Here is a 27,997-nt window from a genome sequence, read left to right as displayed (position 1 = left end):
AACTAGGAGCAGATTGATGGGGAGGGGAGGGGCTGGTCCTTGTCATCCTCCACTACCTCTTTCCACAGGTCGTTTCCCCACCATTCTCTTACTGGCTCACGCCTCCAGTTGTGGAGAAGAGGATTTTGAAGCCAGCACCCCCTCCTCTCCCTCATCATGGGAAGAGCCCACTGAGACCTGGGTTCACTGCCCCATCTGCCAGTGCTGTTTCCTTGCTGCTGACGTGGAGGGTCACGCTAGCACCTGTGGGGAGCACGATGAGCCCTCAGTCGGCAGGCCCTCCTGGCTGTGGATGGAATAGAGGGAGCACGTCTGTTGCAAGCAACATCCGTTGGCCGTGACTTCAGCCATTTGTTCACCTGTTTGATGTACACCTGGGATAGAGAATCCTGGCCAGAAGCAGCCCATGAAGGACACACGGCGCTGAGGGCTCCGTGGCCCAGACCCTCCAGCAGCATCTTCGGCCTTGCCGGAGGTGGGCCCAGCCTGCAAGTCAAGTGAAGGGTGAGAGAGAGGAGGAATTGCAATGGCTGGGGTGAGATGAGGGGCCGTAGTGCCAGCGCCCCTTACTCCCCCTCCAGTCTGATTCTTCTCAAGGTACCCAGAGCTCCCATATGTCAGATTCTCAGAGTTCATCCAGAAGAAGATATCCCCTGCTCCTAATCTTAAGTACCAGACAGGTATTTCAGGCGGGGCTGCCAGAGGCTGCGCAGGAAGGAACTTGTGGGGAAGAGGACCAGGTGGACCTCTTAGCGTTGCACTTGGAGACGCGTGGAGGAGCACACGAAGACCCACTCACCGGCTCTCCAGAGATACCAGCAACCAGAGACACCAGCAGCAGAGAGCAGCCGCTTTAAAGACCAGGAAGATGGGGGCAAACACAGATCTTTCCTGCTCCTTCTTAGCTGCTGCTGTCTTGCATTCTTTTATACTGGTTTATATTGTACATCTTAACATTTTAACATGTGCCTGGGAAGTCCATTGAGCAACTCGGGGGTCGGGGGGGTGCCACCATAACTGCAGTCACGGGTAGGGGGAGGTATGGCGCTGGGGGATTAACAGGCCAGCTGAGGAGGAGGAGAAGAGGGGCTAGACACCTCGTGTCCGTCCGCTTTTCTGGTTCTTCCCCCAACCTGATGGTTCCTGCTGGCTTCACCAGTTTGCCCTCAAGTCTGGTGGTGCTGCTGCTGAATGCCATGTTGGTCCAAAATAAAATCTTCCTCATCCATGATTTGATTGTGGATGAGGGGGCTGACCTGGCATGTATTACTGAGACCTGGGTGGGGGAACTGGGAGGGGTTACTCTCTCCCAGCTATGCCCGCTTGGGTACTCAGTGCAGCACCAACACCAACTCAAGGGTCGGGGAGGGGGGGTTGCCGTTGTCAATAGGAATTCAATCCCTCTCTAAGCTTCCTTCTCATTCATGTGCAGATCTTGAGTGCTTGTTCCTTGTATTGGGTACCCGGGACAGATTAGGGATTCTGTTGGTGTACTGCCCACCTCACTGCCCATCAGCCTCCCTCTCTGAGCTGACGGAGGTGGTCTTGGACTTGGTGTTGGTCCTGGAGGATGGTCCTGGGGGATCTCAACTTCCATGCCGAGGCCGCTGTATCCGGGGCGGCTCAGGACTTCATGGCCGCCATGACAACCATGGGGCTGTCCCAACATGTCATCGGCCCAACACGTATAAAAGGACACACGCTTGAGCTGGTTTTCTCGACTGGGCAGGAGGATGGTGATCTGAAAGTGGAGAACTTAACATCTGTCCCTTTGTAATGGTCAGATCACTTCCTGTTGAGGTTTAAATTCTGGCAGCCTTCCCCCTCTGCAAGGGTGGGGGACCTATTAAAATGGTCCGCCCCCAGAGGCTAATGGATTCCAGAGGGCTCTGGGGGATTTTCCTGCTAGTACGGCTGGTGCGCCTGTCCAAGCCCAGGTCACTGTGAAATGCAGAGATGACTTGGGTGGTTGACACAGTCACGCCCAAGCGCCCTCTCCCTCTGAGCAGAGCCTGACCAGCTCCTTGGTATACACCTGAACTGAGGGCAATGAAGCAAGAGGGGAGACGGCTAGAGTGCAGGTGGAGGAAAACATGTGCTGTGTCTGACCGAACACAGGTTAGAGCTCATTATCAAGCCTACTCTGTGGCGGTGAGAGTGGCAAAGAGACAGTTCTTTTCCACCAGCATTGCATCTTCTCAGTGTCGTCCAGCAGAGCTTTTCTGAGTGGTTCATGCCCAGTTACATTCTGGGCCAGGGGAGAGAGACTGTGGGACCCTCGGTTGCATGCTGTGATGAGTTTGCATGGCACTTTGAAGACAAAGTCCCTCAGATTTGTCATGAATTGGATACCACAATTAATGCAGTTCCACTGGTAGAGGCATTCAGAGCACCATCTGGTCCAGTTTTATTGGATGAGTTTCAGTTATTGAGGCCTGAGGATACGGACAAGGTGCTTGGCCAAGTCCGATCGACCACTTGTGTGCTTGATCCTTGTCCTTCAAGGAGGGGTTGTCCGGCTGGGTCCAGGAGGTTGTAAATTCCTCCTTGAGAGAGGGAGTGGTGCCAGCCACTTTAAATGAGGCGGTAATCAGACCACTCCTGAAAAAGCCTAACCTGGACCTGGAGGATGTTAACAGTTATAGGCCAGTGGCCAACATCCCCTTCCTGGGTAAGGTGGTTGCAGGACAGCTCCAGGCACTCTTGAATGAAAGGGATTATTAGATCCATGTCAATCAGGCTTCAGGCCTGGTTTTGGAACAGAAACTGCCTTGGTCGCCCTGTGGGATCTCCTGGACCTCTCAGTGAGTTTCAGTACCATCGACTGTGGTATCCTTCTGGATAGGTTGTCTGGGTTGGGAGTTGGAGGCACTGCACTGCAGTGGTTCTGCTCCTACTTGGCCGATTCCAGAAGGTGGTGCTGGAGGATTATTGCTCTGTGCCATGGCAGTTATGCCTCGGGATTCCACAGGGCTCTGTTTTATCCCCCACGCTGTTTAACATCTACATGAAACTGCTGGGGGAGGTTATCCGGAGGTGTGGGCTGAGGTGCCATCAATATGCGGATGACACCCAGCTCTACCTCTCTTTCTCATCAAAACCAGGTGAGGCTGTGGCTGTTCTGAATCAGTGCTTGGGCGCGGTAATGGACTGGATGAGGGCCAGTAAACTGAAACTCAATCCAGACAGGACGGAGGTACTGTTAGTGGGTGGTTCGTCTGCCCAGCTAGGTGATATGCAACCTGTTCTGGAGGGGGTTGCGCTCCCCCTAAAGGATCATGTTCGTAGTTTGGGGGCGCTCTTGGATCCAGAACTGTCACTTGAGGCACAGGTGAACTCAGTGGCATGGAGCACCTTTTATCAGCTTAGGCTGGTATACCAACTACGCCCTTATCTGGACAGAGGTAGCCTAGCTACAGCTGATCCAAAATAGGGCAGCAAGATTGTTAACAGGGACTGGCCTGCGAGCTCATATTACGCCAGTACTTTTCCAGCTGCACTGGCTGCCAGTCCATTTCCGGGCCCGATTCAAAGTGCTGGTCTTAACATGCAAAGCACTTAACGGCTTAGGGCCAGGGTACCTGAGGGATTGCCTCCCAGACCTTAAGATCATCCTCAGCAGCCCTTCTCCGTGAGCCCCTGCCAAAGGAAGCGAGGTGGGTGGCTACTAGGAGAAAGGCCTTTTCTGCTGTGGCACCCTGGCTGTGGAATGAGCTTACTAGTGAGGTTCACCTGGCACCTACATTGTAATCCTTCCGGCGCCAGGTGAAGACCTTTTAATTTTCCCAGGCATTTTAGCTTTCTAGACTTAGCTTTTCTGTTTTAAATCTGCATTTTAAATCCCTGCATTGCCGCTAGGTTTTATTCTGGTTGTATTGTTATACTATGGTTTAAATGTTTTATATATTTTATATTGTTTTATTGTGGTGTGCTCTTTGGTTTTAATTTTTGTGAACTGCCCAGAGAGCTTTGGCCATTGGGCGGTATAGAAATTAAATAAATAATCTGGTGTGAAAGTGTACAGCCATTCCTTGAGCAGGCATGTATCTACATCTACCTCTGTTGGGTGGCAGGATGGGATAGAACACATTTGTGAAAGATGTAGCTGGGCTCCTAGCTTTGCTGATATACAGGAAAGGTTCCTTGGGACAGTGTGTCTACCTCTATTCTCTGCTCCTTTTCTTGCAATCCCCACCCAAAGAGCAAAGAATCCAAGTGTATGAACTGCACAACCCTGTTCTCCATGTGGACTGGTGCCACGGGGGACCAAGATGGAAAGAAGCATTTGCAGTTCTCAACTGGGATATTTGAAGGGCTGAAGCAGCACTCTTGATGCCCCACATTAGAGCTGTGTGGCCAAACCATTAGCCTCTTGACTATCTACCAAAAGTGATCTTTGTTCTTAATAATACAGGAATTTTCTGTCTTCCATTTCATGTCAAATCAAGAACTGCTTCTTGTTTTGTATTTCCCACTGTTTGAAAAGGTAACGTGTTCTGCACCACAAATATATCATCAGGAAGCCTCGCGCACCTTTCCTTTCTCACATGGTGAGGCTGCATTGGAGTCAGTGTCTTTCCCAGCGCTGGCATGTTTTATTATAGAAACTTCCTACAAAGATGGAATCGTACAAGCTGCCATAGTTGGTGTGAACTACGTTTTTAAAAATTGCACCCAAATGATCAAGCCTTTATGCCAGGATGTTCAAACGGCTGTTTTGATTTCGCCATATGTTTGTTATTTTTGTCTATTTTGATTGAGATTTCGGCAGGGGTGGGGATGGGATAGACAATGTTCATAAAAGATGTAGTTGGGCTTTTAGCCTTGATGATATTCATACTCCAGAACAGCTCCACTTGGGGGTGACCCTTAGGCAGTTATCCTTCTGTCCTTTTAGGTAGGTTGCTCCCTAAAGTATGTCTGGCAGCAACCTTTTCCAGAAAATACTGTGAACCCATGAAGTTGCCTTCTGCAGCAGGGATGGGGAGTGTGTGGCCCTCCAGATGTTGCTGGTCCATTGGCTAGGCTGGGACTTGCATTCCACCAACATCTGTAGGGTCACTTATTCCCCACCCCTGTTCTGCAGTCAGATCACTGGTCCATCTAGTGACTTGAAGCTCTCCAAGGTATCAAGGGTTTGTTTTCTCCAGCCTTGCTATCTGAGATGCTCCACACACAAGGCCCTGAACCTGGGACTGCAGATGTGCCAAGTATGTGCTCTGCATCCAAGCTGCTTTTGGAAGCTGATTCTGCTGTTGGGTATCAGCCAAGGACCCTTCAAAACAGATGGATCAAGATGGGAGGGCGATCTCCCTGAGGAGCCCTGCAGATCAAGCTACAGTGTGTGCTACAAGCAGAGAGTGAAAGGGGCTGGAGCAAGTAGTTCCAGGTGGATCAAGAAAATGAGCCAAAGGGGACACTGTAGAGGAGGGGGGGCGGGGGAGATCCTGACTTTGGGCAATTGGTCAAATGATGAATGAGCACAACCTTTTCAGTTAATTAGTTGAAAATCAATGTAATAAAAGTATAGCGCCTCAATCCCCCCACCCCCTATCCTGTCTCCAGTTGCTCCATTTTTATCTTATTGCCACTCCAGTTGCTTTCTTGGTTGAGCTGCAGGAATAGGATAGGAAAGGGGTTGCAGAGTGGTTGGAATGCAAAGGGAGATAGGTGGGGGAGGAAGATGAAAGCAAAACTGCCATCAACAAGTATCTGTGGTCCCTGGGGGAGTTGGGAGAAACCTTGCCGGAGACTGCCCATGGTGTTCATATGGCAACCCAGCCCCCTGGGGGTTGGCAGGTGGGTCCGTTGCTTTCCTGCCTGTTGATGCCCCTGCCAGGGAAAAACAAGACCTCTCTCAGTTCAGGGCACGCAGGCAGAGTTAAAAGCCTCTGCCTTGAGCTGAAGCAGGAAACCAGCCCAGTGTTGCCGCCTCTGATTTGGTGTGTCCAGCAAATAAAAGTGCAAGTCTTGGGCAGACACCTGGAGCACCCAGCGCCAGCTGCAGCTGTTGGTTGCAGTTCTGCAGCAAGCGGCTGGCACCTCTGGTGGCCAAGATGGCATCAGAGTTCGAGGGCATCACGGTGAGTGCTTGGCAGGGGTTCCCTGGTGTACCTCTCCTTCTTGGGGGATCTTCCCTGCTGTCAGCTGCTTGTTGCATGTGCCAAGTGTCTCAGCTGCAGATAGTTGGGCCTGCATTTTGCCCCAATGGGAAGGGCTGGCCCATCTTTAAACTGCATGGGGGGACATGGGAAATGAATCATCCAGTGGCAAGGGGGCTACAGCTGCTGCACACGGGGTGGTTTAGCCCAAGAGATACTCTGCATACGTATATGCTAGAGATCTGTGATGAGAGACGTGGCTGCTCCTTGCCCCTGCTGCCCGTTTGGCCGCTTGTCCCACTGCCGCTGCCTCCCCAGCTCCCTTGCCTGTCTGTTCCCCCTACCCATCCCACCTGTCTGCAGTACAAGGCTCCTTTGTTTCGGGGAGGGGGTGGGTGGGATGGTGTCTTCTGCAGCCCCACTTTTAGCATAGCAGCTTATTGCCCAGACACGCACTTCAGTGACATTACAGAAGATCCACTGCCCCTAATGCTGCATCATTAGGCATTCTTGTAGAAATGCTAAAAATAAATATGTGTACAGCAGCCTCGAAGTGACCATTTAGGTAGATGGTTTTGCAACTGACACGGTCCAGCCAAATACGTCTTTACAACCCTGCAGCCCCAGAACATCAACTCCAAAATGGGGATTTCAGGAGGGAGAACTGCCGGGTGCTGGCTTGTGATAATGCAAATCCCAATCTACCAGCAGCTTCCTGTCTCCACGTGCCTTGTGAGTGCTCTAGATGCCTCTTGGAATAACAGTGTGGATGCTCTGGTTTGGACATAGCCACCATCTTAACCTTGTGGCCAGAGCTTCTCTGAACACCCTCCCTTGCATTCTTCTTCAACCTTCCCCAGATGGCTAATTTGCATCTCATTTGCCCCTCCTCTGACAAGATGGACTCCCAGCTGTGAATTCTGTCAGGCGGGGGGTGGGGTGGGGGGTGGCATTCAGCCAAGCAAGGGACTTGGCAGGTAATGAGTTGGTGCTCAGGGGAGACGGGTAAATTGCTTAGGCTGCTGGATCTGTTCTTTCCACTGCCAGGAGGCCTACAACAGCCTTCCCCAGTGTAATAGTCCAACACATTTGGAGGGCACAATTCCCACCATTGGCCATGGTGGGGGTTGTAGTCAGACACATCTGGAGTATGCCAGCTTAGGAAAGGCTGGCTCAGAACCCTTGTGACTGCACGCAACAATCGTCACAAAGGAGCACTGAATCCCACACTAAATTGTTACTGGAAGTCCTGAAGCTTAACCTTTGGGCGGGAGGTGGAGAGCAACCTCACACAAATCACCTAATACGATGATTCTCATCATAAAGCCCTTATGACTGGCACCTCTGCTCAGGCTTAAAATCGGCACCCACTAAATATGCTTTTAGCCCCTATGCAATACATCCACCAGTTCTTGTCTATCTAGTCCAGATGTAACTGATAGGAGAGAATAGTTGTGCCTAAAAACACCCTGGCAACTGAAACAGTACCTTGAGGGAAGGCGCCTGACAAATGGATAACAACTGTGCGCCCATGGTGCTAGAAGGCGACTGGGGGGGCTCCTAGGCTGGCCTCTCTCCAGATCTTGCCTTCATCCCCCCGCTGCTCCTCCAGCTGTGAGGGTTGCAGCTAAGCTCTGAGGGAACAGGGAAGTTTGAGGGGGTCGCAGATGTTGTTATTGCCCCTGCTAATCAAAAGGTCCCAGTGCCCGGACCCTGCAAGCCCTGCCACTGCTACACCACTGCCTCTGGCGGCCCTTTGCCACTACACTTCGCCTCTGTGCCAGTCCCCTTTTCCTTGCCCTCCCGGAGCGGAGTCCTGCATTTTAAGGAGAGAGAAAATGCCTACAAAACCCCATGTCTGTTATGTTTGGCCTCTTTCATCTTACTTCCTTAGCTTGTGATCCCCTTGGGAAGGCTTGGCATTTGGGGAAACTGCTCTAAACCCCGTTGAGCCCAAGGAGTAGAGCAGGTGTGTAAATTAAAGAAGAGCTGCTTTGCCAAGCAGAGCACAACCTGAACACAACCGCTCCCTCCAGGGGAGGCAAGGGACTAGCCAGCAAGTGCCTTATGTTAATACATGAGTAAATGCATGTTATCTTTCCATGTGATCCCATAGCCAGCCAACTGGAAAGAAATAGTTAACAAGAAATTAAAGTTCCCGGATGGCCTGCTCAGCGCCATTCAGGATGGCCACCTGGTGAAGGTCCAGCAGCTGTTGCAGGTGAGCGATGGGATCCTGAGGCAGCTGGATGACGCTGAGGACAGGGCGTGGCGGGAGGCTCTCAACTTGGCCATCCGCACAGGCGGCGAGGAGATGACCAAGACGCTGCTGCGCTTCGTCAAGTTTGACTTCCGGCAGGTCCACGAGGCCTTGCTGGTTGCCGTGGATACCAACCAGCCCAACGTCGTCAAGCTGCTGCTGGACCGCCTCGACCAGGAGAAGGGCCTCAAGATGGACATCAAGTCCTTCTCGCTGGCCTTCTTTGACAACTCCATCGACAACTCGCGCTTTGCCCCTGGCGTGACGCCCCTGACTTTGGCTTGCGAGAAGGACCTCTACGAAATCGTGGACATGCTGATGAAGAAGGGGCATGCCATTCCGCGGCCACACAAGGTCTCGTGCGCCTGCCTGGAGTGCTCCAACGGCCGCAAGTTCGACCTGCTCAAGTTCTCGCTTTCGCGCATCAACACTTACAAGGGCATTGCCAGCCGGGCTCACCTCTCCATCGCCAGCGAGGACGCCATGCTGACCGCCTTCAAGCTCAGCCGCGAGCTCAAGCGCCTCTCCAAGAAGGAGCCTGAATTTAAGGTCCGTCCTTTGCCACTGCGATGGCGTGGCTTCCCCTTTCAAATCCCACTGTATTTGCAGTACTACTCTTGCGGGACACAGAGCTGACCGCTAAAATGATGTGCACCCCGCGAGCACTCTGGTAACTGGTTTGGGAGGCAGAGGGTGGGGCAGGGGGAGGAATCGTCCACACGGACCAAGGCTGCGTGCACTAAAAGAACCGAGATTGTGCAGCTGGAAAATGCATATTGTCAACAAGAATTCTGCAACCTGTATAAATTCTGCAAAGTTTGGCACAATATCTCCTACTCTTTGGGCAAAATTTCTTTAGTCTTTTTACATAACTACTCTTTCCTTTCCCTTTTACTCTTTTTTGCAAAACTTCTGGTCCCCCCCCCCCCTTTCACTCTCTTTGCATAACTTCTGCTAGTCAGAGGGAGGGAGAATGACTTCTGCAAGCCTATGCAGGGTTTTCTCCCAGCGCTGCTGCTACCTAGGGGGTTGAAATATAAGAAATGCGTATATTTCAGGGCCTAGGGAGCTCTCTGTCACTAAAGCACAAGCTGACGCTTTTCCACTGCCACAAACTCTCTTGCATTATTTTAAAACCTCCTGGTTCCTTGGTGTCAGAGGAATAGGCCCGAGATGGGCACCAACACTTTAAAGAAGTTAATGTTTTGAAGGGATTTTTTAGTACATAAGAGAATACTGATATTTACTCTGCAGCTTTCAAAAGACTGTTTGCTGTCACTTTAGGGCTCAGGAGACCCTGCTGCTACTACAAGCCACTTAACGACTTTTGACCTCAGGGCAAATCCCCTAAACCTCCACCCCATCCCACCACCCGCCCGCAGGCCTTCTCCCTGACTGGCGAACGGCCGACTCGCTGAACTGGCAACTGGCCTTTCCCAACCGCCCTTCCCGCCTAGCTAGACCCACCCCTCCCAGCCAATCGGAATGGAGGTTGCTTGATCCAGCCCCCCGCCCCCAGCATTCAAAGCTATGGCCTCTCCCCACCCCACCCCACCCCACCCCGTCCAGAACTTGTCGCCAGCCGCCGCCACTCAAACAGGCCCCCGGCACGCTGGGCCTCAGGCCCACACAGATGCAGCAGAGCCTCTCGGAGGCCACACACAGTAAGGGCATCAGAAGAGCCCTGCTGGAGCAGACCCAGGGTCCATCCCGTCCAGCGTTCTGTTCACACAGCGGCCCCCCCAGCTGCCCATGGGAAACACACAGGCCGGACTTCAGTGCCACAGCACCCTCCCACCCATGTTCCCCAGCAACTGGTGTACACAGACATACCGCCTGTGATTACTGGAGGTAGCATAGAGGCACCAGGATTCGTAGCCATTGATAGCTTTCTCCTCCTTGAATTTGTCTAACTCCCCTTTAAATATATCCGCATTGGTGGCCATCACTATGTCTTGTGGTAGTGAATTCCATATCTGTCCTGAATCGCCCACCCATCAGCTTCATGGGATGACCCCAAGTTCTTAGTATTTTGAGAGAGGGAGAAAAATGTCTCCCTATCCACATTCTCCACACCACGCATAATTTTGTACACCTCTATCATGTCTCCCCTTACCCTCCTTTTTTCCATGCTAAAGAATTCCAGCTGTTGTAACCTTCTCTCACAGGGGAGATGCTCCCTATTTACAGAACATTACACCACATAAATGGTTATGTATGTGGCATCTCGTCAGAAAGGCCCTGAAGCCCTTGCTTCCTGGAAAGCTCAGCCACCCACTCTGGCTTTTGAGATCTCAGTAGGCGCTGTGGTGCCCACAGACGTTCCCCTTCTGAGGCTCCCTTCTGAGTCAGTATGCTCAGCTCCAGCGGCAGGAGCTCCCCAGGGCCTTTGGGCAAAGAGTATTTCCCCACCTTCCTACTTGAGGTAATTTTTATCTGGAGATGCCGGGGGTGGAACCTGGGGCCTTCTGCACGCATCATGCGCTGTGGCCCTCTCCTCCATTAAACGCAAGCCTACGTGCTAGAAAACTGGCTTAACAAAAAGATTTAGAATGCTGAATTTTGCATGCTGCCTTGGCAGGGCTAACCCTAAAATACAGCTGACATCTTTTAAAGAAATAAAATTACTTGCCACAGTATCATGCCATGCAAACAAGCCTGCCATCAACAAGGTCCCCGTTATGTTTTGAGGTTGCAGTCATTAGTCCATGTATTTGTATCCCAAATGTCTCTGGCAATTCTGTGTTATACAGAGGGGAGTCTTGGGAAAGGTAGTTTACCCATTCAAAATAGAGACCCAGAAGAGATGGGTTTGGATAAGAAACATCACCCAGCATCTTGCAAACATAGAATTTCCTTTGTCTTCTTTATCCGCGCTATTTTGTACTTCATGAAGCGAAAGACAAGAAGCCCAGCACAATATTTTAATATTTACAACCATTCAGTGCCTGTTGCTAAATCTACATAACAAAAACATTTACGCTTCTCAGATGGCCATGCTCCAAGGCTGAGATTTCTGCTAACTGCATCTTTTGTCTGATCTGTAAATTCTGGCAGGCATCACTTTCTTAGCTTGGTAGCAAAGGAGCTAATCATGAAGTCTTGCAGTTAGGGAATCTACAAAAATTTTGTTTCAGTTCATTCAGCATCGGAACTTGTCGTGTGAGTGGAACACACTCCTTGTTCGTTGTCTAGCTGGACAATGGATCACACTAGACACGGGTAAGACTCTTGGATCTAAAAGCGCTGTATTGCATGGCCAGCAAGGCACTCTGTCAGCAAAGGGGCAGACAGCCCCGAGTGTTCAGTGGGGCGGGCTTTTATACAGCAAAATACGTCACATATAGGGAAAAACTCTAGCCATGCTCTAGTAGTCGCATTACTTGGAAGCATTCACACAGTCTGTTATCTGGAAAGGGTAATCCTCCTTGGACAGGATGGACGCTTGCCAGCTACTGATGCTCAGTTACTGCACAAAGTACAATGTTATCAGCCTGCAGCCTGGGGAGGAACCTGTCCTCCCTAACAATTCTCAGAGAAACTGCTGACAGGCTGTAATCTGTTTCTCAGAGACTGTGCTGCCGAAACAAGGTGGCGTTCAAATATGGAGCAACTCTGGTTCACACTAAACACAAGCACAAGCATCTGTTGAACACCTTATGCAGATGTCAACGGCACTCTTATAACCGCGTTGCTATTCTGGGGCACACACAACACATTGGGGTGAGTTAAAGGATTCTTTCCACAAACTTGACCTGTTCGCAACACCAAACACAATCACATTTTCTTGTGCAAAGCTCGCATATTCCCAAGCTTGCAACTGCATTTGAAAACATTCAAGAGGGAAAATGTGCATTTTAAAAATGCGCAGTTTGAAAACAATTTTCATGCTTTTAGTCAATGGGAAGGAAAGTGCATTTGGGTGTGGACTTCCCTGAAATGTGCACCCAAATGTGCACTTTCCTCATTCTAACAACAAACCGAAGGAGGTTCACATTCAGGAGTGGGGATGAGGCAAACCTCAATGAGCTCCAGCCTCACTGATTCTCCCATCCAGTTGGCAGCTCCAACTGACAATTCCCTGGGACTGGAGACTCTGGCCTCATCCATTGGCTGGAGAACCAAGGGCCCCTGGGGGCCGCACCTCCTGCCTCCCAGGAAGGACATCATCGCAGGGGGGAGACCAGCCTACCCAATATATTGGTCAGTGATGCATTTGCTTCCCCCCCCCCAATCCCTTTTCCTTTTGTGTCTTCTAGACTGTAAGCCCGAGCGCAGGGGCTGTCTTAGTATTCATCTTTGTAAGCCACTCTGGGAGCCTTTTTTGGCTGAAGGGTGGGGTAAAAATGTCCTAAATCAATAAATAAATCCCTACTTGCAATGGCCCATAATTATGAGTTCTCTCACAATTCACTTTTAGCAACGTCCTGTTAATTTGAACTCTTGCTTTGCTCTGGTGCTGTGAGCTTGGCCCTTGGACTCCTCCATTGCCAATAATGTTGTTTAGGAATTGCAGTGAAGGTGGCGGAATGGCCAGGCAAAGCTGGGAGATCACCAGTTACTGGGGGATGGAAGTCATGATGACCCCTTAATATCAGGTGTGCTTTGCTCAAAGCAGTGAAAGTGTTTTGAGCATGCTCTGCTGACTTTGTGGTTGCCTTCCCTGGTCTGATCTCCCTGATACCCATTGGCCAAACCTGGTGGCTGTGTCTATTCTTATTTGGCTGTCGTTCCCTCCTTCTGGAACCTTCTGTTCTGGAAAAGAGGTCCAATTCAAACATTACATCATTGGTGCAGCTGTCTCTCAAAATCTCTTCTGAATGGTGAGTGCTCCACATGGAATTGCTTCCCTCATGGATCTGCTGGAGTATGAGCTAAGTACCAACACCAGCACCACAGCAAGGTAACCTTTGAATTAGGCCAGTGAGACTCACAGCAGTGGCAAGAGCCATAAACGTGTGTAGGTGATGAGTGATGGGTTCTCTTCAAAACAGAGGCAAGGGTTCCTGGTACCCTTCAAAGCCTGAGGCTGTTCCTTCTTTTTTTTTTACACTGTCTTCTCCATCTCGTCCTGCCCAGCCAGAGTACCTGGCTTTGGAGCAGCTGAGCCAGGAGTTTGCCTTTGAGCTGCTGGGCATGTGCCGCAACCAAAGTGAGGTGACAGCTGTGTTGAATGACATCGGGGACGATGTGATGGACGAAGACGCAGAGGATGTCGATGACCAGGCCTTTGAAGAGGGGATTCCAAACTTGGCAAGGCTCCGCCTGGCGGTCAACTACAACCAGAAACGGGTGAGTCAGCCAGAGAACACATGGCTGGGCGGTGCGTGGGAGGAAAGCCTTACACAGTGAGAGACAACAGCATTATGCACAGGGCAGGGCTTCGTGTGAGCTGTTCCTATTTACGCTGTCCTCATGTCCTGCTTGTGTGCTTCCCCTTGCGGCATCTGGCTGACCATGGTTGGAAACAAGCTGCTGGGCTGGATGGACCTTTGGTCTGGTTCAGCAGGGTTCTTCTGTTGTTTCAGTTTGTAGCACACCCGATCTGCCAGCAAGTCCTGTCATCCATCTGGTGTGGAAGCCTGCAGAGCTGGCGGGGCAGTACCAGTCTCTGGAAGGTCTTCATCTCCTGCTCCATCTTTGTGGCCATGCCCTTCCTGTGCCTGATCTATTGGTTTGCTCCCAAGTCCAAGGTGAGTGATTCGTGTTCAGGCTTGTCTTGTGGCCTCCAGAATGGGTGGACTGGTTGTGGGAGCAGGGTGGTGGTGATGATGGTTGACTCTTGACAAAACACACACAGTGGACAGTTGTATTCACAGCCCTTAAACAACTTGTGTCCAACATACCGAGGCATCTGCCTTCTCCACTACACCCATCTGGGTCTCTGAGATCAGTTACTCCGTGAGGCAGCCTTCCTCAACCCAAGTCCTCCAGATGTGTTGGACTACAACTGCCAGGATCACCCAGCCAGCATGGGAGTTCTGGGCATTGTAGTCAACCCATCTGGAGGGCACCAGGTTGGGCAAGGCTGCCTTACAGGATTCCACCTGTGTGCCAAGTTGTGCACACACCAAGGGCCAGGTCTCGTGGCTTCTCTGGAATAGGGTCCTGTTGGTGCAGACTGTGCCATCCTTGTGCAGCACCTAGCATGCCCCATGGGGACTAAGTAAACATTTTTTTCAGGGCAATGGGGATGCACAGCTCCAGTTATTGCTAGGGCTGCACAGCTTGCCTCTGGCATGCATTTTTGTGTTTCTGTGCTCACACCACACAAATGTGGCATTTGGTTATCACTCTGGACTTGTGAATGTTCTTCTTCAAACGCTTTCTTCCAACACCTGCTGCATGGAGTATGATGTGGAATGGAACAGCGAGTCATCTGAGACAGGGAGAACACGCACAGTTTCCCTGTGGATTTGCACATCTGGAGCCAATTGTGTGGATGCATTACCACATGACAGATCCCAGTCCTGACTCATTCCAATTTTGCCAAATTATAAACAGCCTGAGTGACATTATCTACATCTTTGGTGTGTTCCTCCCTCTTACCCTACTGTGTGCCCTACTCTTCGGTTGCCTCTTTCCCTGGCAGTTGGGCAAAATGCTGAAGATCCCCGTGATCAAGTTCCTGTTGCATTCGGCCTCGTACGTCTGGTTCCTGGTCTTCCTGCTGGGGGAGTCGCTAGTCCTGGAGTATCACCATGACACCTTCACGGGGCGGAACCAGAGCATGTGGGAGACTTCACTTCACATGCTCTGGGTAGCAGGTAGGTGGCAGAGAGAGCTCAGCCTGGCACCAGTGGGCAAGGATGCATGTGTGGCAGGAGATGGTGTCCACTGGAGAGCAACCTGGATGTCTCAGTCATGCCCTCTCTCTTTCTTTCTGTCAGGGCCATTTCACACCCTCTCCCTCAACCACTGGAATAACCACCAGTCGAAGAGGTCTTGCAAATTCTCCAGGGCATGCTGAGGTCACCACTGCGCGTTTACTTGGCGCCCCTGGGGTGTGCTAGGTGCTGTGCCGAAATGGCGCGGCCCGTGCCAACAGGGCATAAAGTCTACATTTGACAGACAAGAGAGAATTTGCAGTAGGGATGAGAATGCCTGAGAGACTGACAATCCATGGCGGAAATGGGGGGCAGTCAATGAGGAGTTTTTCAGAAGGAGGGAGGAGGGGCGCTTCTTCAAACATGGGGTTTAGGACGGCTGAAGGTGCAGAGGGGTGTGTGGGAGAAGGAGATAAAGATGATGACACCAGAGAAGCATGAGTGGGGCAAAGATCCAGGGAAGAGGCACCAGGGGAAACCCGGGCGGACGAACAGCCTCCGTGGGCCTTGATCCAGCCATGCTGCTTTGTGCTCTCCCATCATTGTGCTCCTCTCCTCCAGGTTTCTTCTGGTTTGAGTGCAAGGAGGTTTGGATTGAGGGCTTGCGCAGCTACCTCCTGGACTGGTGGAACTTCCTGGACATCGTCATCCTCAGCATGTACTTGGCCTCCTTCGTGCTAAGAGTCCTGATCTTCCTCAAGGGCAATTACTGCGTAGACAACGGCACCTCCTCTCGCGAATGCTACTATTACACCAAAGCTGGTGAGCTCCTCCCGCAAGCTGAATTGGCACCTGGCTCCACAGGTGCATCTGCTCGTGAGTTCATGTGTTGTTGTTCAGTCGTTAAGCCGTATCCGACTCTTCATGACCCCATGGACCAGAGCACGCCAGGCCTTCCTGTCCTGCGCTCTCTCCCGGAGCGTGCTCAAGTCCATATTCATTGCATCAGTGATGCTATCTAGCCATCTCATCCTCTGCCATCCCCTTCTCCTTTTGCCTTCAGTCTTTCCCAGCATCAGGGTCTTTTCCAGTGAGTTTTCTCTCGCATTAGGTGGCCAAAATATTGGAGCTTCAGCTTCAGTCTCTGTCCTTCCAATGAGCACTCAGGGTTGATTTCCTTTAGGATGGACTGATTTGACCTCCTTGCAGTCCAGGGGACTCGTAAGAGTCTTCTCCAGCACCACAGTTGGAAAGCATCAATTCTTTGGCGCTCAGCCTTCCTTATAGTCCAGCTCTCACAGCCATACATTACTACTGTATTTTTGTGAACCGGCCAGAGAGCTTCGGCTATTGGGCGGTATAGAAATGAAATCAATCAATCAATCAATCAATCAATACTGGGAAAACCATAGCTTTGATTATATGCACCTTTGTCGGCAAGGTGATGTCTCTGCTTCTTACTATGCTGTCTAGGTGTGCCATAGCTTTCCTCCCAAGGAGCAAGCGTCTTTTAATTTCATGGCTACAGTCACCGTCTGCAGTGATCTTGGAGCCCAAGAAGATAAAATCTGTCACTGCTTCCATTTCTTCCCCTTCTATATGCCAGGAAGTGATGGGGCCAGATGCCATGATCTTTGTATTTTTAATGTTGAGTTTCAAACCAGGTTTTGCATTCTCCACTTTCACCCTCAACAAGAGGCTCTGTTGTTGTTGAGTGTTCCAAATTTGTTGGCATATTGAGTGCAGCACTTTAACAGCATCATCTTTTAAGATTTTAAATAGCTCAGCTGGAATACTGTCATCTCTGCTAGCTTTGTTGTTAGTAATGCTTCCTAAGGCCCACTTGACTTCACTCTTGAGGATGTCTGGCTCAAGTTCAGTGACCACACTATCATGGCTACCAGGGACATTCAGATCTTTCCTGTATAGTTCTTCTGTGTATTCTTGCCACCTCTTCTTAATCTCATCTGCTTCTGTTAGGTCCCTGACTTCTTTCTCCTTTATCATGCCCGTCTTTGCACAAAATATTCCTTTGATATCTCCCATTTTCTTGAAAAGATCTCTAGTCTTTCCTATTCTATTGTTTTCCTCGATTTCTTTGCATTGTTCATTTAAGAAGGCCTTCTTGTCTCTCCTTGCTATTCTCTGGAAATCTGCATTCAGTTGGATACATCTTCCCCTTTCTCTCTTGCTTTTCGCTTCCCTTCTTTCCTCAGCTACTTGTAAAGCCTCATCAGACAGCCACTTGGCTTTCTTGCATTTCTTTTTCTTTGGGATGGATTGAGTTGCTGCCTCCTGAACAATGTTACGGACCTCCGTCCATAGTTCCTCAGGCACTCTGTCTATCAGGTCTAATCCCTGAAATCTATTCCTCACCTCCACTATATATTCATAAGGGTTATGATTTAGGTCATACCTGAATGGTTTGGTGGTTTTCCTTACGTTCTTCAATTTAAGCTGAAATTTTGCAATAAGAAGCTCATGGTCTGAGCCACAGTCAGCTCCAGGTCTTGTTTTTACTGACTGTATAGAGCTTCTCCATCTTTGGCTGCAAAGTACATAATCAATCTGATTTCGATATTGACCATCGGTGATGTCCATATGTAGAGTTGCTTCTTGTGCTGTTGGAAAAGAGTGTTTGCTATGATCAGCGTGTTCTCTTGGCAGAACTCTATTAGCCTTTGTCCTGCTTCATTTTGTACACCAAGGCCATGCTTGCCTGTTATCCCGGTGATTTCTTGACTTCCTACTTTAGCATTCCAATCCCCTATGATGAAGAGGACATCTTTTTTTGGAGTTAGTTCTAGAAGGTGTTGTAGGTCTTCATAGAACCCATCAACCTCAGCTTCTTCGGCCTCAGTGGTTGGGGCATAGACTTGAATTACTGTGATGTTGAATGGTTTGCCTTGGATTTGTACTGAGATTATTCTATCATTTTTGAGATTGTACCCCAGTACTGCTTTTCCCACCCTTTTGTTGACTATGAGTGCTACTCCATTTCTTCTAAGGGATTCTTGCCCACAGTAGTAGATATGATGGTCACCTGAATTAAATTCGCCCATGCTTGTCCATTTTAGTTCACGGATTCCCAAGATGTCAATGTTCAATATTGCCATGTCATATTTGACCACCTCCAGCTTGCCTTGATTCATTGATCTGACATTCCAGGTTCCTAAACAATATTGTTCTTTACAGCATCAGACTTTCTTTTCACCACCAGACACATCCACAGCTGAGTGTCCTTTCGGCTTTGGCCCAGCCGCTTCACTCTTTCTGGCGCTACTTGGAAATTCCCTCTGCTCTTCCCCACTAGTATATTGGACACCTTCCGACCTGAGGGGCTCATCTTCCGGCGTCATCTCTTTTAGCCTTGTGATATGTTCCATGGGGTTTTCTTGGCAAGAATACTGGAGTGGGTTGCCATTTCCTTCTCCAGTGGACCATATTTTGTCAGAACTCTCTGCCATGACCTGTCCGTCTTGGGTGGCCATGCATGGCATAGCTTATGGTTTCACTGAGTTACATAAGCCCCTTCACCACAAGAAGGCAGAGATAAAACTGGAATTCGGTTGGACATTCGGTCTGCGTTTGCTCATGTGCGTTTCCAGATCCTTTGTCCTTTCCCCCCTAGATCTAAAATTAATGTCTGTTTAATTTCATGTTTGAGAACCTTGGCAGTTCTTGAAATCAGGTCAGGTTTCACCTCTGTTAAGTGCCATTCCCCTCGGAGGAAGTGAGATCTTGGCAATGCTAAGCAATGAATCCCTTTAAAATACTAAGGATATGAAATCCAGAGGGCGGAGCCGTGTTAGTCTATTGCAGCCAAAACAACCAAGAGCCGTGTGGCACCTTAAGGACTAACGGATTTATTCTGGCAGAAGGTTCCATGGACTATAGGCCTCGTCATCAGAAGCATGGAGTGCTACCCGGAGTTTAGAGTATATATCCAGTACACGCGGGGGTGGTGGGGATTGTAACAAGTGAGGTCGGAAGGAAATTAAATGCAAAAAGTACTGAGAATCACGTTATGAACAGTGGCCACTTGCAGTGCAGTTGTTGCTGTTACCACAAATGCGCTGGCGCGAGGTAGGCTAATTAAAACATGTATCGTGAGAAACATCTTTTATCCTGATTCAAGCCTCTGGTGATGGAATTAAACCTGTTGATGAAGTCTTCCCTCAGCTCAGTCTCTCTTTCTCTGAACTCCCTTTGAAGCTCCTTTGTTCCACAATGGCCACTGTAAGATCTGTGACAGAGAGTCCCACGAGCCTGACATGTTCTCCCTCTGGTTTCTGAACATTGCCATTCTGATGTCAGATTTGTGTCCATTAATCCTTTTCCATAGAGACTGGTCTGTTTGCCCTCTGTAGAGTGCCAAAGGGCACTGCTGACAGAAGGTGGCACATACCACATTGAAATTCTCAGTCACACTCCATGCATCTGATGAAGTGGGCTGAACTCCACGAAAGCTTATGCCAGAATAAATGAATGCACCACAAAACTCTTTGTGCCTTAAGCTGTAAAAGCAAATGTTGCCTGCAGATCAGAGCAGAGAGTGCAAAAGAGACGGGTCTGATGCTCATGTCCGCAGAAGCTTAGCATTGAAAAGGGGAGGTTACAGACATTGGAGCAAAAACACAAGAAGGGATGTGGCTGGCAGAAGTTGAATGAGGTTGTTGTTGTTCAGTCGTTCAGTCGTGTCCGACTCTTCGTGACCCCATGGACCATAGCATGCCAGGCCTTCCTATGAGGACTAGAACCTTAATCCCTGAAGCTGAACCTGCATGATGGGTGTTGCCCTGCCAGTATCACCGAGATCTAAACCAGACTTCTCAACACCCCTTCCTCTCTCTGCCCCTTTCCCTTTTCTGACACAGAGCGGTTGGAGTGGCACACGGAGGACCCCCAGTTCATGGCCGAGGTGCTCTTTGCAGTAACCAGCATGCTAAGTTTCACCCGCCTGGCTTACATCTTGCCAGCCCATGAAACCTTGGGGACGCTGCAGATCTCCATTGGCAAGATGATCGATGACATGATTAGGTAGGGGCGCCAGGATCTTTCCCCACCACCGCCCTGGTCGGCTCTGCCATGCTGTTCCCACCCCTCCCCCAAATCCACGTTGCTCAGACCCGCTCCACTTCTCAGTCTCAGCACGAGGCCCGTGCAGGACAGGACCAGCTCGCCCTGTCCTAGCCAGAGGCGGGCCTGTCTTTGCCCCATAGGAGGTGTGGGCAGCCGTCAGGTGTGCAGGATTGGTTTCTTACTAGAATCGCTCGAGCACCAAAAATAGTGCCCAGGCTGGGGGGAGAGAGACTCTTAGAGTTAAGGAACAAAGGTGCCTCTGAGCACCTGCTCGTCCCAGGAATTAAAGATCTACTGCAAAGCCCCCAGAGATCCACTAGCAGACTCCGATCTACCTTCTGCCCACCGCTGCTCTATGGACAGAGGGTGCTTTGACAAGCAGGCCAGAGCGCCGTGCAACACCCCCGCCCCCACGAGGAGGAACGAGGCGGCAGCCTCTGCCTCTGCCGGTGGGGGGAGAGAGCTGAGAGCTTAACCTTTCTTTGTGCCCCCCCCCCCCGCAGGTTCATGTTCATCATGATGATCATCCTGACGGCGTTCTTGTGTGGGATGAACAACATCTACGTCCACTACCAGGAGTCTGAGCGGCTGGGAAGGTATGGCCGCCCGCTTGGAGGGGTCCCGGGTGACGGGCAGGGCTAACAAGGAGCGTGCCTGAGAGATGCTGGGCAACCTGGGCTAGGGGAGTGGGAAGCGCCAGCGTGTGAAGGCCAGGATGCAGCCGCCCTGCTGAAGCTGAGCAGGGTCCGACTCTGAGCAGTGCTTAAATGGAAGACAATCTGGGAGCCCCACAGAGCATCACTGAAGAAAGGCGGGATAGAAAAGGGAGCAAATGCCATTTCTCCTTCTCCCATTCTTTGCGTGCTTCAAACTCATTGTTCTCAACCCAAACAAAATCCCCTCTCTAAACTGCAGCAGAGCTGTGGCAATGTCAGCTTATTTAATTTTTATCCTGCCCTTCCTTGCCAGTGTGCTCAGGGAGGCAAGCATGGCTCTCTTCGCTTTCCCCACTTTCTCCTCACAACAACCCTGCGAACCCTAGGTTAAGCGAAAGAGGGGCTGCTGGCCTCAGATCACCCAAGGAGAGTCATAACTGAGTGAAGATTTGAACCCTGGACTCCCCAGTCCTCCTCTGACACACTCCAGCCCAGAGGTGAAAGCACGTTTGGAGCAGCTCTTGGGGGGGCACATTCCAGTGGTGGGCGGGGCCAAAGGCAAAAGGGGCGGGGCCGCACATACCCCAAATACCAGCTTACTGTAGCTTAAAGCTCTTATCGCCAGTAGCCAAGCTTCACGAGATTTGGCCCACAGGCCGCGGGTTCAGCACTCCCGATGGAGCCACTGTAACATCTCCATGGATTTTTTGTTGTGCCCCAGGAGTGAAACCCCTGTCTTCGCAGCCAACTGGCTGGCAAGAGGGGCTCCAAGAAGACAATTTTGCTGGTTTGGGTCGGTGTTTGTGTGGAATCCAAAATATTCATTGCACATGGCAAAACGCGAACACTGCATAGTGGCCCATTCAGGTCTAGGAACGATCTTTCCCAGACGAACCAGATGAATTAATTGCCTGTAACCCACCTGGATTTGTGGGGACAAGGTAGCCCTGACCCAAACATCAAAGCTATCCCTGCTTGCTGTCTCTTCTCTCCTGCAGCTTCAATGAGACGTTCCAGTTCCTCTTCTGGACCATGCTTGGGATGGAGGAGCACAATGTGGTCGACATGCCCCAGTTCTATGTGGCCGAGCTGATGGGCAGGGTGCTCTATGGGGTCTTCACCATCGTCATGGTGGTTGTCCTCCTCAACATGCTCATTGCCATGATCACCAGCTCCTTCCAGAAAATAGAGGTGAGGACTTCTAGGAGAACCCAGGTGAGGAGGTAAGAGCCATTGACGTCATCCTTGGCTTGGCATCTCAGCTCCACTGGAGTTGGACTGGTGTGAAAGGGAGATATGATTCTTCAAAGACACAGTGTAGACATACTGGGGACTTGCAGCCACCTGAGACACCCTAGGGCAGACCTCCCCAACCTGATGCCCTCCAGATGTGTTCGACTACAACTCCCAGCCAGCACACCCATGGTCTCCGAGTGAATAGGCGATGCACATCTGCCCTTTCATGCTCTTGGTCAGATTTACTGGAGTTTCTCAGCCATGGGAATGGGCTCACCATGGCACTACCAATCGCAGGACAATGCCGCTAACCCTGGGACATGTGGTCGGCTGTTGCTGCTGAGGCATTGCTTACGCAGGATCTAACAGAGCTTTCCTTCCCACCACCTCTTCCTTGCATGCGCTGCAGAACGACGCTGATGTGGAGTGGAAATTTGCTCGCTCGAAGCTCTACTTGTCTTTCTTCAGGGAAGGTCTGACGCTGCCGGTTCCTTTCAACATCATCCCAACTCCAAAGTCCATCTTCTATGTCATCAGGTAGTTTGGCAGTGGCAAGCAGTACCCGAAAGCACCAGAAGAATCATTCCGGGTACTCTGATACCTTCCCCACAGCTCACATAGACACTCAGATATTCATGGAGGGCAGATCTGTCACTTCCTGTTAGCTGTGATTGCGAAATGGGATCTCCATGTACATCAGCCTTCTCCAGCCTGGTGGCCTCCAGCCATATTGGACTACAACTCTTGTCATCCATGGCCTGCATGGGATGATGGGAGTTGTAGTCCAGCACATCTGGAGGCCACCAGGTTGGGGAAGACTAACTGAGACTCAGCTTCATCAGGTGCATTAGGTGTTATACTCAGTTGTCACGTACACATAAACCATGCAGGTGTAGATTTGGGTGGGGGGGAGGAGAAATGTAAACAGTGGGGCCAAAGGGCCATGAAAGGCACAAAATACAGTCCGTGACAATTCTAGGACAAGTTTACAATCAATCCATCCTCTTTAGAGGCTTCTCTGCTAAACTTTTACTCTTCTGCATCCCACAGGGGCCTCTTCCGCTTTCTATGCTGTTACAAACCAAAGCGACAACAAAAATATCCCCCAATTCCTACCATTGTAAGTTCGCTTTGTCGCTGTTTAGATGGTATGCCATCTGCATTTAGCATTGTGATTGCAATGTGTTGCCTTTGCCCCAAAAATATGTGTGTTCGTGTGTGTAAAGGGTTCATTTAGAAAATGATCTTTTTCATTGCATCACTCAAAATACTTATGGTTGTTACTGAAACTTTAGTTTTCGTGAGGTGCTTGTATTTTGGTGGATAATTGTTTTCGCTGTTTTAATTTGGTTGTATGTCGCCTTGAGTGTTTCTTTTCAAAAGCATATAAGAAGAAGAAGAATAGGGGGAAGAGTAAGAGCATGCAGTCCCACCACTTGTTCATGCTTTGCTGTTGTGAGTGATGCATGAAATGCAGTTACACAAGTGTCACAAGCACCTACTGGATAGTGCCTGTGACATAATCAGCCATGCGTGGGGTAACTCATTTTGCCTCATGTCCACACCATTTTTTGACTATTACAAAATACTAGCAAACGGACCTGGCTTCGCGTGGCTTGGAGTAGCCCTTAGTTTGATACAGCAAAGCCTTCAAGCAAACCTACACAGCTATCATACGTGGACACATTGTGCCTGCCCCATCTGAGTGAAGCTGCAGACTGTCTGCTCAGTGGGAGGGTTGCCACACAATAGTGGGGAGGGGGCAGCTGTATAATTTTATCCCTCGACCTACTAATCTCCCTTGGCTTCAAACTGTATCAACTGCAAAGCTATGCACTGGTTGGGGTAGTCTGCTTCCTTGTGACTGAAGATGGTTCTGCAGGCTTTAAACACATGGACACATTTAAATTAATTAAAAATAATTAATGTGCTTTAAAAACCAAATAACTCTGAGGTGCACCCCATAGGGTGTCCTTAGTATGTATGCCACATTTCAGGTGTCAAGGTTTCACAGCCTTAGGGTTGTGGCACTGATAGATACGCATCCTATAATAATAAAAGAAGATGTCTGCCTGTCTGCCTGCCTGTCAGCTTCGCTGTATCAGACTAAAGGCTATTCCAACCCATGGGAATCGAGGTCTGTTTGCTAGTGTCAAGGTTCCACTTATGACCTGGACCCCCTGTGCAACTCCTTAAGGATCTCTTGCTCCTTAAGAGTCCCAATTTCCTTCTTTTAAAATTCCCCTTCCCAGTAAGGTGGGGTTTAGGCTGTAGATGTGGGGTGACTGACACTGTAGACACAGGGTTTAACCACAACTGTTTACTAGTAGTTTTAAAGCAAGCAAATCACAATTAAATGTATTTATACAATACAGCTGAGTGATACAAAAGGCCTTAAAAGAAAATAAAAGTGGCAAAACACACATTCCTTTACCCTAGCTGTCCTTAGACTTTTTTAGGCTGCTTCTTCCTGCTCATTCTTCTGACTCTGCTCTCACTTCAGGCTCTGGCTGTCTCTCTTTAACTGGCTCTCTCGCTCTCTTTATATACCCTCCTCCCTCAAAACCAAAAGTGCTGCTTCACACCAGAAGATATGAAAAAAGTGGAAAAATGAAGCTACTCTTCTCAGGGCTATCCCCTCCCAACAGAAAACTCCAGGCCTCTGAGCCTTCCTTTTTTCCCTTTGCCTCCGTAGGACTCAAACCTTCACAAGTTAGTTATTATTATAGACTGTTGTACGAATGAAAACACTGTTTATAGGCTAACTGCTTCCAAGCTGCCCCAGGAAGGCTACACTCTGACTCTACAACAATGCCCTCCCTTTTCATGAACATTTTGCTTTTTAAAAAAAAGAATGAGTGTTATTTTTTTATATTTTGGAAATTGCCCCTCTGATGTTGCCAGACACATCTGTGATGGTTTAGAGAAAGAGTGGGCAGCTGTGAACACAGATATGGTCATCCCCCCAGCAACTACCCTGTCTTCTGTTATGTGGGGGCTGGAGACTACAGTACTGCTGCTGGATCAGGGGTAGTGTGAGGTCGGAGGAGAGAGAGAAATCCTGGCTTTTAATAGTCTGAAAAGGCCCAGAGACAGGCAGCACTAAACACGCAGGCTTGGATTCTCAGATACATTGACTGGAAAAACCGTTTCCTGTCTCTTCCTCCCCATGCCCCATCCCACATTGTTCTAGAGGCCCCCAGCTGTCTGGGAAGGCTTTGGGGGTGGTAGCTGGCTGGCTGCAGGAGCAGAAGGGGATGGGATAGCTTCCTTCTGTGAACATCCTTATTTATTTATTACTTATTTGAAGCATTTTTTGCCCCACGCTTCAGCAAGAAGGTCTCCCAGAGCTTACATACAGCCCATAAAAGGAGACAGTTGCGGCCCACAGGCTTACAACCTGAAAGACATGGCACAAAAGGAAAACAGCATGGGGAGGGAAGAGGAAAAAATAAAACTCAGGCACCAGTCCTGAAAAAGGTTAATTCTTAAGTTAGCCTCACATCCAAGCACCAGTCTGAATCTGAGTCAGGGCTCACCAGTGCTTAGCCCCAGCACTTGTTCTCAGCGAGAGGGTTCAGCCCTAGAACAGGCGAAATAATTATGGGGAACACTGAAGCCTGTGCCCAGGGCCTCCCCGCACTCCAGCCCGCTCCAAGGCGGTGTCAGGATTCAGGCTTCCCAGGCCCCTGAGGCGGGCATGGACCCTTCTGGCGCTCTCAGAGTCAGAGCCCCCTGGCAGCCGCCTGACTCTGCTCTTCTCCCCCTCTGCTCAGTCTAACCCATCCGTGGAAGAGGGCGGCCTGCGTGCGGACAGCCGTGTCGCCTACCGGCGCCAGGTGCTCAAGGCGTTAGTGCAGCGCTACATCGACACCGCCAGGCGGGAGTTTGAGGAGAGCCGGAGGAAAGGTGAGCCAGGGTCCCCCCCCCCCGAGCCACCTCCTGCTTGGCTCCTTCTGTCCTCCGCTCCCTACATCCACCTTCCCTCTTTCTCAGAGGCCTCTGGGCCCCCACCCATTGTCCCCGGCGGGGCCCTGCTGTGCAGCTCGCTGTCCCACTCCCTTCAGCCACCTGACTCTGGGCCCCCTCTTTCCGTGGCTCCTCTCAGTCCGCTGCCCCGCCCGCCATCCCCACGCTCCCTTTCCCGTCTCTCCAGCCAACGCCATGGGTGGCCTCCTCCACCATTTCCAGGGGCGGGGAGCCTGTTTCAGACCAAGGACTGAATTCCAGTTTGGAGAAGCTCCCAGGGGCGGGGGGGGGGGGGACACGTTCCAGTGGCAAAAGCAAAAGGGGTGGGGCCAAGGAACTCAGACATACCAGTTGTCGTCGCTTCAAGCTCTTAGTGCCAGTAAAGAAGCCTTGGGAGAGGCATTTCAACCTTTTAGACTGGGAAAAGAACTGCACTAAAGCCAGGAAACCACCCAACGTTTGGGTGTTGGGGGGAAAGGGTTGGAGCCAAGGAAGGGCACACGGCTTCTGGGGCCCCCTGGAGGGTGGGATTCGGCCCCGGCCCGAGGTTCTCCACCCTTGCCCTAGGCCCACCTTGGATGAGGCTTTTTCCCAGCCCGCCTTCCTCATGGGTCCCTCCGTCCCTCATCTCTCTGTGTGTGTCTGAGCACAAGGAGAGCTATGTTCAGGTGTCCTGTGGCTTTAAAATATGGCAAATGCAATTGTGGAGTGGGTGTTTTGGATGGGGACCACAGTGCTGGGGACCAAGAGGTTTATAGCTCTTCCTTCCCAGGCTGCTCTTCCCAGGGAGCTCCATGGCCCAGTGGGGACTAGACCCCATGTCTCCCCAGCCCCAGTCCAGCACTGTGACCAGTACACCACACTGGCTCTGCAGTACTGCTTATGCATTCATCCTGAGGAGGCTGCATGGCCATGAATGCTCCTGGCAGCACAATATTTATAGCCATTTTTATATTGGAGGGCAGCAAATAATTTCTTTAAATACATTCAGAAATAAAACATCTGTCTACAATGGCCAATAGTACTATCTTTATGTCCGGCCAAGTTTGCACCAAGGTGGTAAAACCAACCTGCACCTGGGCTATACACTTCAGGCTGTGTGTGGGGCTCACTTGACAGAATGCCCCTTCATCTAGGGAGAGGAGGGATCCTGGACATGGAAAATCAGAATGCTAGAGACAAAGGGCTTTAAGCCCAGAACTCTTCTGTCCAAGATGCTAGTTTTCTGCATGCAGGGTTTTTCATCAATCATATGTGGCTCCACCTGTATTCTGAAGCAGCAGCCCAGAGGGGCAAACCCCAAGGTGTAGAGCAGCCTTCCCAACCTGGGGTCCTTAAGAGGTTTTGGACTATAACTGCCATCAGCTCCAGCCTATGGTTAGGGATGATGGGAGGTGTAGTCCAAAACGGCTGGAGGGGACCAGGTTGTGCGGAAGGCTGACCTAGAGTATGTGGGTTCCTAGGCTCCAGGAGACTGTCTGAACTGGGATCCAAGGAGGCCTTGATGGAGTTGTACAGCCATGAGGTCTCCCTTTTCGGCATCTTTTGCCCACAGATCTGGGGAACCGCCTGACTGAGCTGAACAAGTCGGTGTTGCGCCTTCACTCTGAGATGAAGCACCTGCGCCACACCATAGCTGCTAATGGCACAGCGGCCAACCCCTTGGATGGCGCTAGCGTGCTGCGCAAGTACATCATGAAGGTGCGCAACAGTTTCCAGAGCTACGATCACGATTCTGGCAGCTCTGGCCAGGGGTCCCCCGTGGAGGTTGTCGTGCACCAGAATGGGGTCATTATTCCGGAGGAGGATGGAATTCCGTTGCCTCAGGAACACTCCAAGGGTGAGCTGGAGGCTGAGGAGACGCCACCCCAGGCTGACACAGAGCTGGTGAAGGAGGAGAAGCCAGAGGAAGAGCCAGAGTCCTGA

General features: G+C 50.5%; 2 protein-coding genes across 5 annotated transcripts in view; both read left to right on the top strand.

Annotated features, from left to right (window-relative positions):
* Window positions 1-4,713, top strand: part of XNDC1N (XRCC1 N-terminal domain containing 1, N-terminal like) — a 12,327-nt gene extending 7,614 nt beyond the window's left edge. For 3 of the 4 annotated variants that reach the window (XM_084842252.1, XM_084842250.1, XM_084842251.1), the window contains one exon: window positions 69-4,712. In XM_084842252.1, coding sequence (XP_084698378.1) covers window positions 69-301 — 233 coding nt within the window. In that variant the 3' untranslated portion in view covers window positions 302-4,712. Of the gene's footprint in view, window positions 1-68 lie in introns of all 4 variants that reach the window. The other variant, XM_084842253.1, reaches the window with a different exon arrangement.
* On the top strand, window positions 1,957-27,997 carry LOC146349234 (short transient receptor potential channel 2-like). The gene is made up of 13 exons (XM_084842135.1): window positions 1,957-1,990; window positions 8,222-8,910; window positions 13,441-13,653; window positions 13,890-14,054; window positions 14,954-15,128; window positions 15,750-15,950; window positions 20,006-20,168; window positions 20,714-20,806; window positions 21,865-22,057; window positions 22,512-22,639; window positions 23,153-23,222; window positions 25,879-26,011; window positions 27,627-27,997. The coding sequence occupies exons 1-13, from the start codon at window positions 1,957-1,959 to the stop codon at window positions 27,995-27,997; spliced, it is 2,628 nt and encodes an 875-aa protein (XP_084698261.1).

This window comes from Heloderma suspectum, chromosome 3 (genome assembly GCF_057233095.1).
Source record: "Heloderma suspectum isolate Gila_16-S chromosome 3, 16-S_ref, whole genome shotgun sequence".
NCBI lineage: Eukaryota > Metazoa > Chordata > Lepidosauria > Squamata > Helodermatidae > Heloderma > Heloderma suspectum.
This window is presented reverse-complemented; position numbering and strand designations above follow the sequence as displayed.